Source organism: Tachypleus tridentatus, chromosome 13 (genome assembly GCF_004210375.1).
Source record: "Tachypleus tridentatus isolate NWPU-2018 chromosome 13, ASM421037v1, whole genome shotgun sequence".
Lineage (NCBI taxonomy): Eukaryota > Metazoa > Arthropoda > Merostomata > Xiphosura > Limulidae > Tachypleus > Tachypleus tridentatus.
In genome coordinates this window covers 206,745,074-206,761,011 of record NC_134837.1, presented here as the reverse complement: position 1 = coordinate 206,761,011, position 15,938 = coordinate 206,745,074, and the positions used below count along the sequence as shown (strand labels likewise).

Genomic DNA, 15,938 nt, shown 5'->3' with positions numbered 1-15,938 from the left:
TAGTGGTCTACAGGTAGTCTACTATAGTAGTAGTTTAATATAGCGGTTGTTTTGTATGTAATATGTGTAGTGGTCTACAGGTAGTCTACTATAGTAGTAGTTTAATATAGCGGTTGTTTAATATTTTGTATGTAATATGTGTAGTGGTCTACAGGTAGTCTACTATAGTAGTAGTTTAATATAGCGGTTGTTTTGTATGTAATATGTGTAGTAGTCTACAGGTAGTCTACTATAGTAGTAGTTTAATATAGCGGTTGTTTTGTATGTAATATGTGTAGTGCTCTACAGGTAGTCTACTATAGTAGTAGTTTAATATAGCGGTTATTTTGTATGTAATATGTGTAGTGGTCTACAGGTAGTCTACTATAGTAGTAGTTTAATATAGCGGTTGTTTTGTATGTAATATGTGTAGTGGTCTACAGGTAGTCTACTATAGTAGTAGTTTAATATAGCGGTTGTTTTGTATGTAATATGTGTAGTGGTCTACAGGTAGTCTACTATAGTAGTAGTTTAATATAGCGGTTGTTTTGTATGTAATATGTGTAGTGGTCTACAGGTAGTCTACTATAGTAGTAGTTTAATATAGCGGTTGTTTTGTATGTAATATGTGTAGTGGTCTACAGGTAGTCTACTATAGTAGTAGTTTAATATAGCGGTTGTTTTGTATGTAATATGTGTAGTGGTCTACAGGTAGTCTACTATAGTAGTAGTTTAATATAGCGGTTTTTTTGTATGTAATATGTGTAGTGGTCTACAGGTAGTCTACTATAGTAGTAGTTTAATATAGCGGTTGTTTTTGTATGTAATATGTGTAGTGGTCTACAGGTAGTCTACTATAGTAGTAGTTTAATATAGCGGTTGTTTTTGTATGTAATATGTGTAGTGGTCTACAGGTAGTCTACTATAGTAGTAGTTTAATATAGCGGTTGTTTTGTATGTAATATGTGTAGTGGTCTACAGGTAGTCTACTATAGTAGTAGTTTAATATAGCGGTTGTTTTGTATGTAATATGTGTAGTGGTCTACAGGTAGTCTACTATAGTAGTAGTTTAATATAGCGGTTGTTTTGTATGTAATATGTGTAGTGGTCTACAGGTAGTCTACTATAGTAGTAGTTTAATATAGCGGTTGTTTTGTATGTAATATGTGTAGTGGTCTACAGGTAGTCTACTATAGTAGTAGTTTAATATAGCGGTTGTTATTTTGTATGTAATTTTGTATGTAATATAGTGTGTAGTGTGTCTACAGGTAGTCTACTATAGTAGTAGTTTAATATAGCGGTTATTTTGTATGTAATATGTGTAGTGGTCTACAGGTAGTCTACTATAGTAGTAGTTTAATATAGCGGTTGTTTTGTATGTAATATGTGTAGTGGTCTACAGGTAGTCTACTATAGTAGTAGTTTAATATAGCGGTTGTTTTGTATGTAATATGTGTAGTGGTCTACAGGTAGTCTACTATAGTAGTAGTTTAATATAGCGGTTGTTTTGTATGTAATATGTGTAGTGGTCTACAGGTAGTCTACTATAGTAGTAGTTTAATATAGCGGTTGTTTTGTATGTAATATGTGTAGTGGTCTACAGGTAGTCTACTATAGTAGTAGTTTAATATAGCGGTTGATTTTGTATGTAATATGTGTAGTGGTCTACAGGTAGTCTACCTATAGTAGTAGTTTAATATAGCGGTTGTTTTGTATGTAATATGTGTAGTGGTCTACAGGTAGTCTACTATAGTAGTAGTTTAATATAGCGGTTGATTTTGTATGTAATATGTGTAGTGGTCTACAGGTAGTCTACTATAGTAGTAGTTTAATATAGCGGTTGTTTTGTATGTAATATGTGTAGTGGTCTACAGGTAGTCTACTATAGTAGTAGTTTAATATAGCGGTTGATTTGTATGTAATATGTGTAGTGGTCTACAGGTAGTCTACTATAGTAGTAGTTTAATATAGCGGTTGTTTTGTATGTAATATGTGTAGTGGTCTACAGGTAGTCTACTATAGTAGTAGTTTAATATAGCGGTTGATTTGTATGTAATATGTGTAGTGGTCTACAGGTAGTCTACTATAGTAGTAGTTTAATATAGCGGTTGTTTTGTATGTAATATGTGTAGTAGTCTACGGGTAGTCTACTATAGTAGTAGTTTAATATAGCGGTTGTTTTGTATGTAATATGTGTAGTGGTCTACAGGTAGTCTACTATAGTAGTAGTTTAATATAGCGGTTGTTTTGTATGTAATATGTGTAGTGGTCTACAGGTAGTCTACTATAGTAGTAGTTTAATATAGCGGTTATTTTGTATGTAATATGTGTAGTGGTCTACAGGTAGTCTACTATAGTAGTAGTTTAATATAGCGGTTGTTTTGTATGTAATATGTGTAGTGGTCTACAGGTAGTCTACTATAGTAGTAGTTTAATATAGCGGTTGTTTTGTATGTAATATGTGTAGTAGTCTACAGGTAGTCTACTATAGTAGTAGTTTAATATAGCGGTTGTTTTGTATGTAATATGTGTAGTGGTCTACAGGTAGTCTACTATAGTAGTAGTTTAATATAGCGGTTATTTTGTATGTAATATGTGTAGTGGTCTACAGGTAGTCTACTATAGTAGTAGTTTAATATAACGGTTATTTTGTATGTAATATGTGTAGTGGTCTACAGGTAGTCTACTATAGTAGTAGTTTAATATAGCGGTTGTTTTGTATGTAATATGTGTAGTGCTCTACAGGTAGTCTACAGTAGTCGTTGTTTAATATGGTTATGTCGGCTGAATTAAAAAGTCAAAACGTTCCAATAATGACTACGTGATACTAGAGGGTATTCAACAAAAACCTTTCAAAATCGATCAGAAAGAACAGGATGGGGAGATTTTGTGAGTATTCGTCGACCATGTGAACAGAGTTCGTAATTGGAACTCGTCACAAAGAGTTGTATTCAAGTTAAATATGTTGCAGTTCAAATACGTAATAAGGAAATAAATTAGTAACTTTTTCTCAGAACGTAATCCTCAAAAGTCGTTCAGTAAATGACCATAAAGTATGTATGTTTTTTTAGTTTTGTCTCGAACAGATTATAATTTAAAGTACAAACGGTCCCATTAATTTGGACCTCAAAGCCGAATTTTGTAGTTTTTAGTTTCAAGGATCTGTATTGACTTTATTTGTGTCCATGGTTACTTGAGGAATTTGGTTAATACTTCTGAGGGTTTATTTTATAGTAGCGAGTAATTACTCTGGTAAGAAATGTAAAAATAACTTCAAGGTTTTTATAAACCCTGAAAAATCTGCGTTAATCTGATCGTTTAGAGTTAGAAGAAACTGTTCTCTGTCTACGTAACCCTGTTTTTTTAATCATCAAAATTCTGATGTTTGCTAATGAGGACTGTTAAACCTGTAAGTTATCATTTTCATCTTGAACCATGTCAGCGTTTAAGATATAATTTATTTGATTTTAAGTTAAAGAGGGAATTACATTATTTTTGTTTCTTTATCGATTTTTGTGCTAAACTACTCAAGAATTACTTTCTCTGGCTGTTCTAGTTTTGTACTGATAGACTAGGGGAAAAGCAACTAATCAAATTACCCACCGCCAACTTTTTGTCTATTGTTGTCTAACCGACTAATTGGATACTAATCACTCTTATATCACACTACAAGCGGTTAGTGTGTGCCCAGTTGAGATTCATTGGTTCAGTATTTCCCTAGTGATAAAAAAAATAAAAAACGAGTGTTGTATTTTGAGGCCATGATTGTGTTAAAAAAGTGACGATGGAATCTCACTATAAAAGTAGGCGGTGGGTGCTTTTCAATGTCTGCTCTCTCTCTAGCTTATTAGTTAAAATTAGGGTAAAGTTTTGGTACTCCTCAGTGGGACGTCTGGAACAACCAGTTTTTCGTAATTCCCTCTACTTCACCTCCTAGCCCTGATATAGCCGTGATTAGGTCGCTTAACTCGCAATCTAAGGGTCGTTGGTTCGAATCCCGACGCTGAAAATGCTCGGGGAGAACCACTGTAATGAGACAGTCAATCCCACTATTTGTTAGTAAAATGGTAGCCCAATAGCTGACGCTGGTGCTTGTCGATTGGTTGCCTTCCTTTAGTCTTTAACTGCTAAATTAAGGATAGGCAACGCAGATAGTCCTGGCGTAGCTAGTTAGGCACGAATATTCAAACAAAAATAATGTATGGAAGCCTTTAGTTATCTCCACCTTTTGTTCTCTTAACCCTGACCATATTACTTCCTTAATCGGGGACACTTGTTTAAACTACCAAAACTTAATAGTATAACTGTTTCTATACGACCAGGGACCAGCTTGTTTTCTCAATAAACTTTCGCGAACTGACTCCCTCTTTCCCTACACTGTCGTAGACCGGCTCGCTATTTCCCTCAACTGTCACGGACCAATAAATTGTATATATTAGGTTGAGGAATAATTCGTGAGCGTTTTAAAATAATTTCATTCAAGCATTACATGCAAGACTATACAATACTTCAATGCATGAACACATTACACCCAAAACATTTATTATGATACTTTATTTCATGTAAAACCTAGGTATATAGTATGCATTGTTTTAAACGAAATTGCAAGAAATTAAATGCGAAAAGCAGATGGTGTCGAAAATGCTCGATTTTGTCCACTTAACATTCAATTTAATGAGCTGAAAATGAAAGCAAAAATTAAAGACATATGAAAATCAAACACACCATCTATTAGAGCAAAAAATGATCTACCAAATGACATGAAATATTTTGCGAAAGCGTTTCATTTATGAATATATTTTTTTAACTTGAAAAAACGCTCACGAATTATTCCTCAACCCAATACAACAAAATTACATTACGATTTGTAACTGAATTTTACGTGAGTCTTCATTTCTGTATTTATTTTAGTGATATTCTGCGGCGAAGCAACATAGCTGTGATAGACCTGTGGTGCAAAAACACTGAACTAAAATGTTACATCTTAACATTTTGTTTTCCATAACTTGGCTGTTACAACTCAACATTTTGTTTCCCGTTACTAGACTGTTACATCTTAACATTTTGTTTCTCGTAACTAGACTGTTACATCTTAACATTTTGTTTCCCGTAACTAGACTGTTACATCTTAACATTTTGTTCCCAATAACTAGATTGCTACATCTTAGCATTTTGTTTCCTATTACCAGTCTGTTACATTTTAACATTTTGTTTACTATTACTAGACTGTTACATCTTAACATTTTGTTCCCAATAACTAGATTGCTACATCTTAGCATTTTGTTTCCTATTACCAGTCTGTTACATTTTTAAAATTTTGTTTACTATTACTAGACTGTTACATCTTAACATTTTGTTCCCAATAACTAGATTGCTACATCTTAGCATTTTGTTTACTATTACTAGACTGTTACATCTTAACATTTTGTGTACTGTTACTAGAATGTTACATCTTAGCGTTTTATTTCCTGTTACTAGACTGTTACATCCTAACATTTTGGTTCCTGTTACTAGACTGTTACATCTCAACGTTTTGTTTCCCATAACTTGACTGTTACATCTTAAAATTTTGTTTCCCGTAACTAGACTGTTACATCTTAACATTTTGTTCCCAATAACTAGATTGCTACATCTTAGCATTTTGTTTCCTATTACCAGCCTGTTACATTTTAACATTTTGTTTCCTATAACTTGATTGTTACATCTTAACATTTTGTTACCAATGACTAGATTGCTACATCTTAGCATTTTGTTTCCTATAACTTGATTGTTACATCTTAACATTTTGTTTACTATTACTAGACTGTTACATCTTAACATTTTGTGTACTGTTACTAGAATGTTACATCTTAGCGTTTTGTTTCGCGTTACTAGACTGTTACATCCTAACATTTTGGTTCCTGTTACTAGACTGTTACATCTCAACGTTTTGTTTCCCATAACTTAACTGTTACATCTTAAAATTTTGTTTCCCGTAACTAGACTGTTACATCTTAACATTTTGTTCCCAATAACTAGATTGCTACATCTTAGCATTTTGTTTCCTATTACCAGTCTGTTACATTTTAACATTTTGTTTCCTATAACTTGATTGTTACATCTTAACAATTTGTTTACTATTACTAGACTGTTACATCTTAACATTTTGTGTACTGTTACTAGAATGTTACATCTTAGCGTTTTATTTCCTGTTACTAGACTGTTACATCTTAGCATTTTAATTCGCGTTACTAGACTGTTACATCCTAACATTTTGGTTTCTGTTACTAGACTGTTACATCTCAACGTTTTGTTTCCCATAACTTGACTGTTACATCTTAAAATTTTGTTTCCCGTAACTAGACTGTTACATCTTAACATTTTGTTCCCAATAACTAGATTGCTACATCTTAGCATTTTGTTTCCTATTACCAGTCTGTTACATCTTAACATTTTGTTACCAATGACTAGATTGCTACATCTTAGCATTTTGTTTCCTATAACTTGATTGTTACATCTTAACATTTTGTTTACTATTACTAGACTGTTACATCTTAACATTTTGTGTACTGTTACTAGAATGTTACATCTTAGCGTTTTATTTCCTATTACTAGACTGTTACATCTTAGCATTTTGTTTACTATTACTAGACTGTTACATCTTAACATTTTGTGTACTGTTACTAGAATGTTACATCTTAGCGTTTTATTTCCTATTACTAGACTGTTACATCTTAGCATTTTGTTTCGCGTTACTAGACTGTTACATCCTAACATTTTGGTTCCTGTTACTAGACTGTTACATCCTAACATTTTGGTTCCTGTTACTAGACTGTTACATCTCAACGTTTTGTTTCCCATAACTTGACTGTTACATCTTAATATTTTATTATCGGCCTGGCGTGGCCAGATGCTTAATTACCTTCGTAATCCGAGGGTAGAGGGTTCGAATCCCCACCACACCAAACATGCTCGCCCTTTAAAGTTATAATGTGTCGGTGAATCTTCATTTTCGTTGGTGAAATAGTAGCCCAAGAGTTGGCGGTGGGTGGAGATGACTAGCTGCCTTCCCTCTAGTCTGACACTGCAAAATTAGGAGCGGCCAGTGCAGATAGCTCTCGTGTAGCTTTGCGCAACATTCAAAACAAGCAAACCATTTTATTTCTCATTATTGACTGCCAAATCTTAACATTTTATTTCAGCATGTGTTTCGTTAAACAGTTCACCCTGGTTCTGCAATCTACATGCCCATATAAATATTACGTTAGTGTTAAAATTGGAACACTTTAATTAAACAGTAACTGAAATATAGGCGAAGCAATGCTTACTAGGTTTAGCAACTCATTATTTTAAGTTGTATATGATTCAGCCGGTCTTCTCTTCATTGTGGTATCTCTCAAACGTTTTGTCGTATTTTCTTTGAATATTAATAACGAGGCCTGCCGAGAGGACAAGGAATTTCGCGGTAGTCACTCCAATTACGATGACGTACTGGAACATCTGTTGTAGACCTAGAAGGGTTACAAGCACCCAATTATTTTCCTTTTAGGCATTAGGTTGGTGAAGTTTAAGTTTGAACGACTTCTGTAAAGACAACAGTTTAAATCAAGTGATGGCGGCAGTTAAATAACCCTAACCTCTCGATGTCCTGTTCTTTTACAACTTGGATATAGTGGGAATTTTTATCTCAACTTCGACCTCCCGTCTACAGCGGCGTTCTCGGGCGTAAAGAGAGCGTGTCTCAGACTGGTTATTTCTATTTACTTCGGGTGTGCTTTGAGAAAAGCCTTCCGACAGTGAAAATTTCCCCCACCCCAAACAGCCCGAAGAGAACAACCGCAACTCGTTCATTCTTAATTGAATTTATATCTTACAAAAGAGAAATAACATTTTTTTCCATAAATTTCACACGCCTGTTTTTATATATAAACTAAATGTATTCTTAATGACGAGAAACGCACTTGAAATAAAATTGTATCTCAGTACGGCTGGTATGGGTATTAACACTTTTATTGATAAACAGAGAAAAACGTTTCGACCTTCCTAGGTCATCTTCAGGTTAAGAAAGAGAGAGTTTGAATTTGACCGTTGATGAACACGTCTTAGGGACGAGAATATAAACGGTGTATCGGATTGTAGGGGGCGTTGCAGGTGGATGTTAGGTTATTAATTAGTATAGATATAAAGATGCTCATTTATATTGGTTTTAGTTGCTGTATAAGTAGAGCTTCTCTGATTTTACGTTTGTTTATATTTGTTTACCTACTTAATATCATTATGTTGTGTTTATTTGATTTGCAGTGTTCAAAAACGTCTGAAGGTGTATTTTTGTGTGTACTTTTGGTCTGATTTCCATTTTTCTATTTCTTTCTCCGATTTTGAAGTCGTGGCAGTTTTTACATTGTATTTTATAAATTATGTTAGTGTTGTGTTTTGTCAGTGTAGTTCTTACATAGTATGAACTTTAGTTTTGTACCTGATCTTTGAATAAATTTGGTGTTTACTGGAATGTTGTGTTTTGTTATAAGTTTTTTCCAAATGTTGGTTATTTTTTCACTGATGTCAGGAACATATGGTATGCAGCAGTATAAGGTTCTGTAGTCTGTTGTATCTTGGGATTTATTGTTGTTTGTTAGTCTAGTTTTGTACGTATAATTTTTTCCTCGGTTTTTTGAAAAAAATATGTTGATGTTCATGAAGTATTGTTTCATTATGTCTAATTCGTCGTTAATTTTATCTGGTGAACAATGTTTTGTGGCTGTGTTTATTTGGTTTCTTAGTATGTTGAGGTTTTGTTTTGTTTCACGTGCTGATATCCCAGGGAATGTATAATCCAGTATGGGTGATTTTTCTATGGATTTCTGTTTTGAATTGTGTATCAGTTCTAGTGTTTTTGAGTTTAAGAAATACTGTTTGGTTAATATTTTCATGTTCACACGTGAACTTAATGTTGGGGTGTATCGAGTTAACGTGATTGAAAAGCTAGCTGTGTGTTCTCTAGATGTGAATCCAACAGTTGTATCATCAACATACCTGTACCAGTACAGTGGTGGGTGTAAGGCTGAATTGATCGCTTGTGATTCAATCTGTCTTAAAAATGTTGGCTAGAACTGGTGAAGAAATTCCCCATACTTAGGCCATTTATTTGTGGGTAGTTTTGGTTATTGAACATAAAGTTAGTTTTGGTGGTAGTGAATTCTATAAGGGTTGCTAATTGGTTGCTGGGGATGTGTATCAATGGGTTGGGGTCTTGGATATAAAGTTCTAAAGCTGTCTTGCAGGCTTTAGTTATTGGAACTTCTGTAAAGAGAGAGATTACATAAAAACTGGTCATTAAGACTTTATGATTTAGTTGATTAAGAATATATTTAAAGTTAAAAGAATGTTTGAAAAAGGATCTGGCTGATGTTACATATTTAGAAAATTCCCACACTATATACTTACCGAGGTTGTAGTTAAATGATTCGTAGGTCGACATTATGGGTGGAAAATCAGGTTTGTGAGGTTTGGGGGTGTCGTAGAGTTATGGTGAGTCGGTCTTTCGTTGGTAAGAATAAATGTTTTCTGAGATTGTGTTGCGTTTTTTTATTTGTAGTACTATTTTGTTCAACTGGTTTTCATGTGTTTTTGTTGGATTTGTGTTTGGTAGTTTAAATTTGTTTGTATCTGACAAGATGTTGTTCATTCTTTGAATATATTCATTAGCGTTCATTATAACTATAGCATTGCCTTTATCTACCTCTAGAATTTTGATGTTGTCTTGTTTTAAGTTATTTATAGAATTAATATCTTTTAGTGTGAGGTTGTTTTTTAGATCTCTTTTCTGTGAAATTGTGTTGATAGTTGTGTTTGAAAATTATTTGAAAAAGTTGTTAAAGATACTAATCGGTGATGTCGAGAAAACCCACTTGTAGAAAAAAATATATATTGTATATATTGTTAACCAATACAAAGGAACACCTTTATACCTATATTAAAAATAATATAATAACTAATATAAAATTATATATTAAAACATCTAACACCGCCCTCTACATTTCGACACTCAGTTACACAACCCTTTTCAAACATGTGGTCAGCTTCCGGTCAGTTACCACTTTCTTTCTTTGTGAACCTAACGATGACCGAAGAAGGTCGAAACGTTGTTCGCTCCTCTACGTAAAATATTTCTCAACCCAAACGAGCCGTTTTTACATATATGTTAAAGATACTGTTTTGAGATGTTTCAGGGAGATAGATGTTTTCAGTTCTACCTGGAAAGACAGGTTGTTGGTTGTCAGTGGAATTGTTGTCAAAGTTATCCTCTTTCTGGTGGTTGTTTTGTTGGTGTTTTCAGTTTTTGTAGAATGGATCACCAGTCTTCTAGCTAGATCTTCCAAACAGACTTTCATTTCAATTGATGGAATATTTCTAGGCGTTACTGCGAAGTTGAGTCCTTTGTTAAGTAGATGTATTTCTTTATTGTTTAATTTTCAGTCGGATCTGTTAATTACGAGGTTTGTTGTTGACACCTTAGTTTATCTAGTTTCTTGTTGTTGACACCTTAGTTTATCTAGTTTCTTGTTGTTGACACCTTAGTTTATCTAGTTTCTTGTTGTTGTCACCTTAGTTTATCTAGTTTCTTCTTGTTGACACCTTGGTTTATCTAGTTTCTTCTTGTTGACCCCTTTTTTTATCTAGTTTCTTTTTGTGACGGACTTTCTTTTCCTTGTCGTTCTTACTATTAAGTTAACTGATGTTACGTTGTACGAATCCATAAATGTATGGTTGAATGCAGCAGGTCAGTTGATAGTTTAGATTAATTAATTTAGACTATCAACTGACCGTCGCAGCAACACCTAGAAATATTCCATTCATCGAAATGAAAGCCTGCCTGGATGACCAAGCTAAAAGACTGGTGATCAACCTGCAATGCCCCCTACAATCAGGTACCCGTTTATACTCTCGTCCCTAAGAAATGTGTCCGTCAACGATTTGTTTTCCTAGTGAAATGCGTATACGCTTGAAAGTGATTACATCTAAAGAAAGTCCGGAAGGGACTTTTGGTTAGTGGGCGCTTGATTCGCAATCTGAAGGTCGCGAGTTCGAATTCCCCGTTCTCCCATAGATTCTGTTCTGCATCGTGTTCTTGAATGTTCGTTTCTTATACTTTTCAAACATTTTACCTCGGTTTATTCATACCTACAAACTAGAATGTTTTTCATATAAGTTTCGTGTAAAAATATCTTACATTCCAGTAAAACAAATTGTGTTCTATACTATAGATCTCGCTCGCCAGTCCTCCAGGGCATCAGATGAAGATGAGAAATCACCGATTTCTCTCGAAAAGGCTTAAGTCTAAATAAAAATTTAATGTATTACAAATTTATTGTCTTCAATACGTAAGAATGGATTGCGTTATCGACTAGAAAGAAGTTAGAGTGATGTATAGAACAAAATCAATCAAATGATGTATGAGAGCCCCCTATCACGTACATTATAGCTGCCAAACGTTGATAAGAGTAATGTATGGTACGTTTTTCGATACAGGTTGGTTCGCTGCAAACGTCGTTTGTAATTTGACCACGGTTTCGTTTGGCTCGTGACAAATATTGTGGTGTTGTGTTTTGATTGTGCTCGCTTGTGACAAACGTAGTGTTCTTACTGTTGGCTGGTTTGTAACATATTTATAAGTCATGTGCTCACAATACGTGACAAGCACGGTGTATTCACGTTATGGGTTGACTCGTGTTTCAAGTTTGTACAGGATTGCTAATTTTGAGACCATGTGACCACTTCTGTATCTAGTTGGAACAGTGTTCGGTGTTCGGATGAATGTTACAAAATTTACAAACTAAACGTTACGGTCAATACAAGTTTACCCAAATGTTGTTTTTTAAACTTAAAACTATGGAAACCGCTGAACTAATTCTTCAAACAGTACTTACTTATATTAAAATTGCTAACCCTAAAAAAACTGAATCAAACAATAACACAAGATGGTGCTGAATTATTTTTTAATGTTTATTTCTCATCACTAAATCCTGTCTCAAATCAATTTATATTTTGAAATAATCAATATAATCAGCCTTATCACGTTGTGTTTGTATCTCCATTTACTATAACAACAGCAGAGAAGACAAAATAGAACACATGAATAACTTAGAAATTCAGTTTAAACGAGAACCCAAAGTGGAGTAACAGCTGGCATTCCTGGTTCATGAACACGCGTGGTTAAACATATATTAACTATCTGTGAGTATTTTTTAAAAACAAATACAATAAAAGAACAGCTTACTGAAGTAAGTACACGATTCTCATGAGTTGTTTCTCTAACTTATGAACGAGATACGTGCTAACAGTGAGTTCTCTCAAGACCCGTTATGCAGAAACAAAACGGTTAGAAAATTCGAGCGGAAAGAAGGGTAAAAATGGTTATATGTCAAGCGGAAATAAGAGTGAAAATGGTTATATGTTGAGCGGAAATAAGAGTGAAAATGGTTATATCTCGAGCGGAAATAAAAGTGAAAATGGTTATATGTTGAGCGGAAATCAGAGAGAAAATGATAATCCATCATGTGGTAATTAGAGTGAAAATGGTAGATGTCAGACAGAACTCAGAGTGAAAATGATTTGACGTCAAGCGTACATTGGAATGAAAATTGTTAAATCTCAAGTGGAAGTCAGAGTGAAAGATGTCAGATGTTATGCGGAAAAAATTGATTTGGTGTCAAATACAACGAATTGTTAGTTATTATTATATGCTTGTTTGTTTTTTTTTAATTTCGCACAAAGCTACTCGAGGGTTATCTGTGCTAGCCGTCCCTAATTTAGTAGTGTAAGACTAGAGGGAAAGCAGCTAGTCATCACCACCCACCGCCAACTCGTGAGCTACTCTTTTACCAACGAATAGTGGGATTGACTGTAACATCATAACGCCCCCACGGCTAAAAGGGCGAGCATGTTTGGCGCGACGGGGATGCGAACTCGCGACCCTCAGATTACGAGTCACACGCCTTAACACGCTTGGCCATGCCGGGCCATTATTATATGTCAGGTAGATTTTCGACAAGGAATGATTGATATAAAATTGATTTTTTTAGAATATTTATTCTTCAGGACTTCAAGAAAATTGTATCCTCGTAGTAAACGTTTTTCGTCCTTTCTTCTTCACCCCACCCCCAGTGGCCCAGCGGTATGTCTGGGGGCTTATAACACTAGAAACTGGGTTTCGATACCCGTGGTGGGCAGAGCACAGGCATCCCGTTGTGTAGCTCTGTGTTTAAGTTAAAATAAACGTTCTTTCTCCACTGAAAACTTGTAGTTTTGTTAGTGTAGAAAGATCTTTGCGTTTGAATCAAGAAACAAAGTAGGGGTTTGATATCACGTTCAAATATTCCGGCAAAATCTTCATTTGTGGTCCTTCTTCTGTATGCTTGAAGTATTATCAATAACTAAATAACAAAAGTTCAACTTCAACTTTTCAAAGTGCTTGAAGATATTTCTGTCTGAAAAACAACAATTCTGTCCAAACTTATATAAACTAAATACTAGCCCTTCTTCCATCTTTCAATAAAACTTCCCAAAATAAATCAACATAAATAAAAACGTTCGAACTAGATATTGAATCTGAAGCGACAGATTTGTCGAAAATATCCGTTTTTTTTCCAATAACGTGTAGTAGTAACCTGTTAAGATATTTCTATCTCTTGTCTCTGTACTCCAGGTACGGAAGAAGAAAGCCGTTCTTCGCCTTTCTAGGAACCCAGTGTGTGGTTGGCATGGTAACAGCTTTCGTGCCAGATTTTTCATCCTTTACTGTTCTTCGTTTCTTCATGGGAATGACAGTGCCGGGGGTGCTGGCTTCCCCTTCGGCCTTAGGTAAGCTTTAAACCGAGTGTGGATCGTATTGTCGGAGTGGATAATGATAAAAGTACCATAAACTGAACACTTATGTACAAACACCCCTGACTCCTCTAGTAAACTATGTTTTAATGCTGTAAAAGATCTACCGTCAGATCGAAGAAGATGTGACGTTGCAGAATCGCCCCAAACACACCAAATATAGCATATTGGGAAAAAATTATAGTAGGTTCTCCGTATGGTGTGACGTAAAGCTACAGTCTTGACCCACATGTATACATACTGTTCTGCATTGATGTTACATTAACTGAGTAAATAGTCAAGTAATAAGAAAGAAGGTATGGTACGATGTGTAGTAGTATGTGTAAGTTGTTTGTCAAAACACACACGCATCCGCTTTATATAAAGGGTTGTACTTTCGATATAATATTTTTCGAAACATATCAACGTTTTATTCAAAGAATACCTCTGTGCTTGGTGTAGAGTCATGTCTCGCTACATGCAAGAGGTTATAGGTGTCAAATTGTTTGACTGTCTGGAAATGGTATGAGGCAAACGAACATTGTCAGACCAGTCAGGTACCCTCAGTTTACCGCAACCATACTCGTGAAACGTCATCGGATTATAGAAAACATTGTTTCAGAAAAATAATTTGTAGACCCCCAAATACTACTGATCGAGATGACTGTGTTTTGATGGGGTTAACAGTCAAGGTCCAAAGAAGTCTTACGACAGGAATGGCATTAACACATTCATTCCACGGTATCCAGAAGAACAATCAAAAGAAAACTAACCAAACAAGAGTATTATTGCCAGAAAGGCTATCAGTAAGACGATTTGAAGATAAGCTTTTCACCATGATGAAGAGCTGCCCAAACATGTACTGCACCATCTCCTGTATGTTCTCTGTAGGAAAACCAGTTTTCCCTCATCTGTTTTCCAGGTAAACGACGAATACAAAGCCTACCATCAGCTTTAATAAGCTGGAAACATCAATGGCGCCTCCTACAGGCATCACACGTAAACGATATTTCTTCCACTTGCTAGGATAAGGCTTGGCAATAACTTTCGATTCCAGGATAACAATGCCATTTCTCACAGTACTGGATTATCCCCACCAAGGGGACGTTACAAGATTGTCATAGACAGCAAAGTCTCCAGGTGTAATCCCATTAAGAACTGTTGGACAAAACTGAGCAGAAAAATACTAATCACAACCAGAAATCAGCTACTGTAACCGACTTGCAGCGCCTTCTAGAGATAAGTTGCGATAAAGTCACGATGGACTACATCAATAACCTCATCGACAGCATTATTAGAGTATGGGGAGAGACAACAAAGAACTGAATGTTTAATGTGAACTGATACGATATTTACATATGATATTTATAATAATTTAATGATATATTCTGTCATTATATGTATTTTGGTAAGGTTTAGTTGTGATGGATAAAACACTTCAATTACACGTTTCTACAGATGCCTCATAAGATTGTTTGTTGTTCTAGTAAATCGCTCATGATGTCCATAGAACCTGTCTCATTACTCAAATTACGTACATTGTTTTTTAATATGATATGAATGTTTCAGTTTCACAACGTTAAGTGTATTTGTATTCTAACTCAATAATAATGATCTTATTTGTTTTAAAATATGCAGACATTTTGGTCAAGACTGTAGCTAGAAATAGATAACCGAATCCGCTTTAATTAGAATGCAGGATAATAAAAAAGGTTAATTACATTTCTCATAAACTTAATCAAACAACATTCCAGTCGTTGGTGTGCACGCATCGTGGAATGTCAGCAACAAAACAAGCAGACATTCACACAGATATAAGATGTAGTTACAAAAGACAACATGTCATACATGACCCATGTAAATCATCCCTGAAGTAAAAGAACAGTGGTTGAGGCATCCAGTAAAAAACACAGTAGCTGAAACACTCAGTAAAAACACAGTTGTTGAGGCACTCAGTAAAAAAAAAAACAGCAATTGAGACACCCAGTAAGAAACAGTAGTTGAAACACTCAATAAAAGGCAGTAACTGAGACACTCAGTAAATAAAACAATAGTTGAGACACTCAATAAAAAGCAGTGATTAGGACACTCAGAAAAAACAAACAATAGTTGAGACA

General features: G+C 34.8%; 1 protein-coding gene across 1 annotated transcript in view; it reads left to right on the top strand.

The window, feature by feature from the left end:
- The window catches only part of LOC143239286 (beta-alanine transporter-like), a gene marked incomplete in the record, with an annotated part of 92,337 nt that overhangs the window by 62,483 nt on the left and 13,916 nt on the right, over positions 1-15,938 (top strand). The window contains 1 exon segment of the mRNA XM_076480212.1: positions 13,664-13,818. Within this exon segment, the coding sequence (XP_076336327.1) occupies positions 13,664-13,818 (155 nt within the window).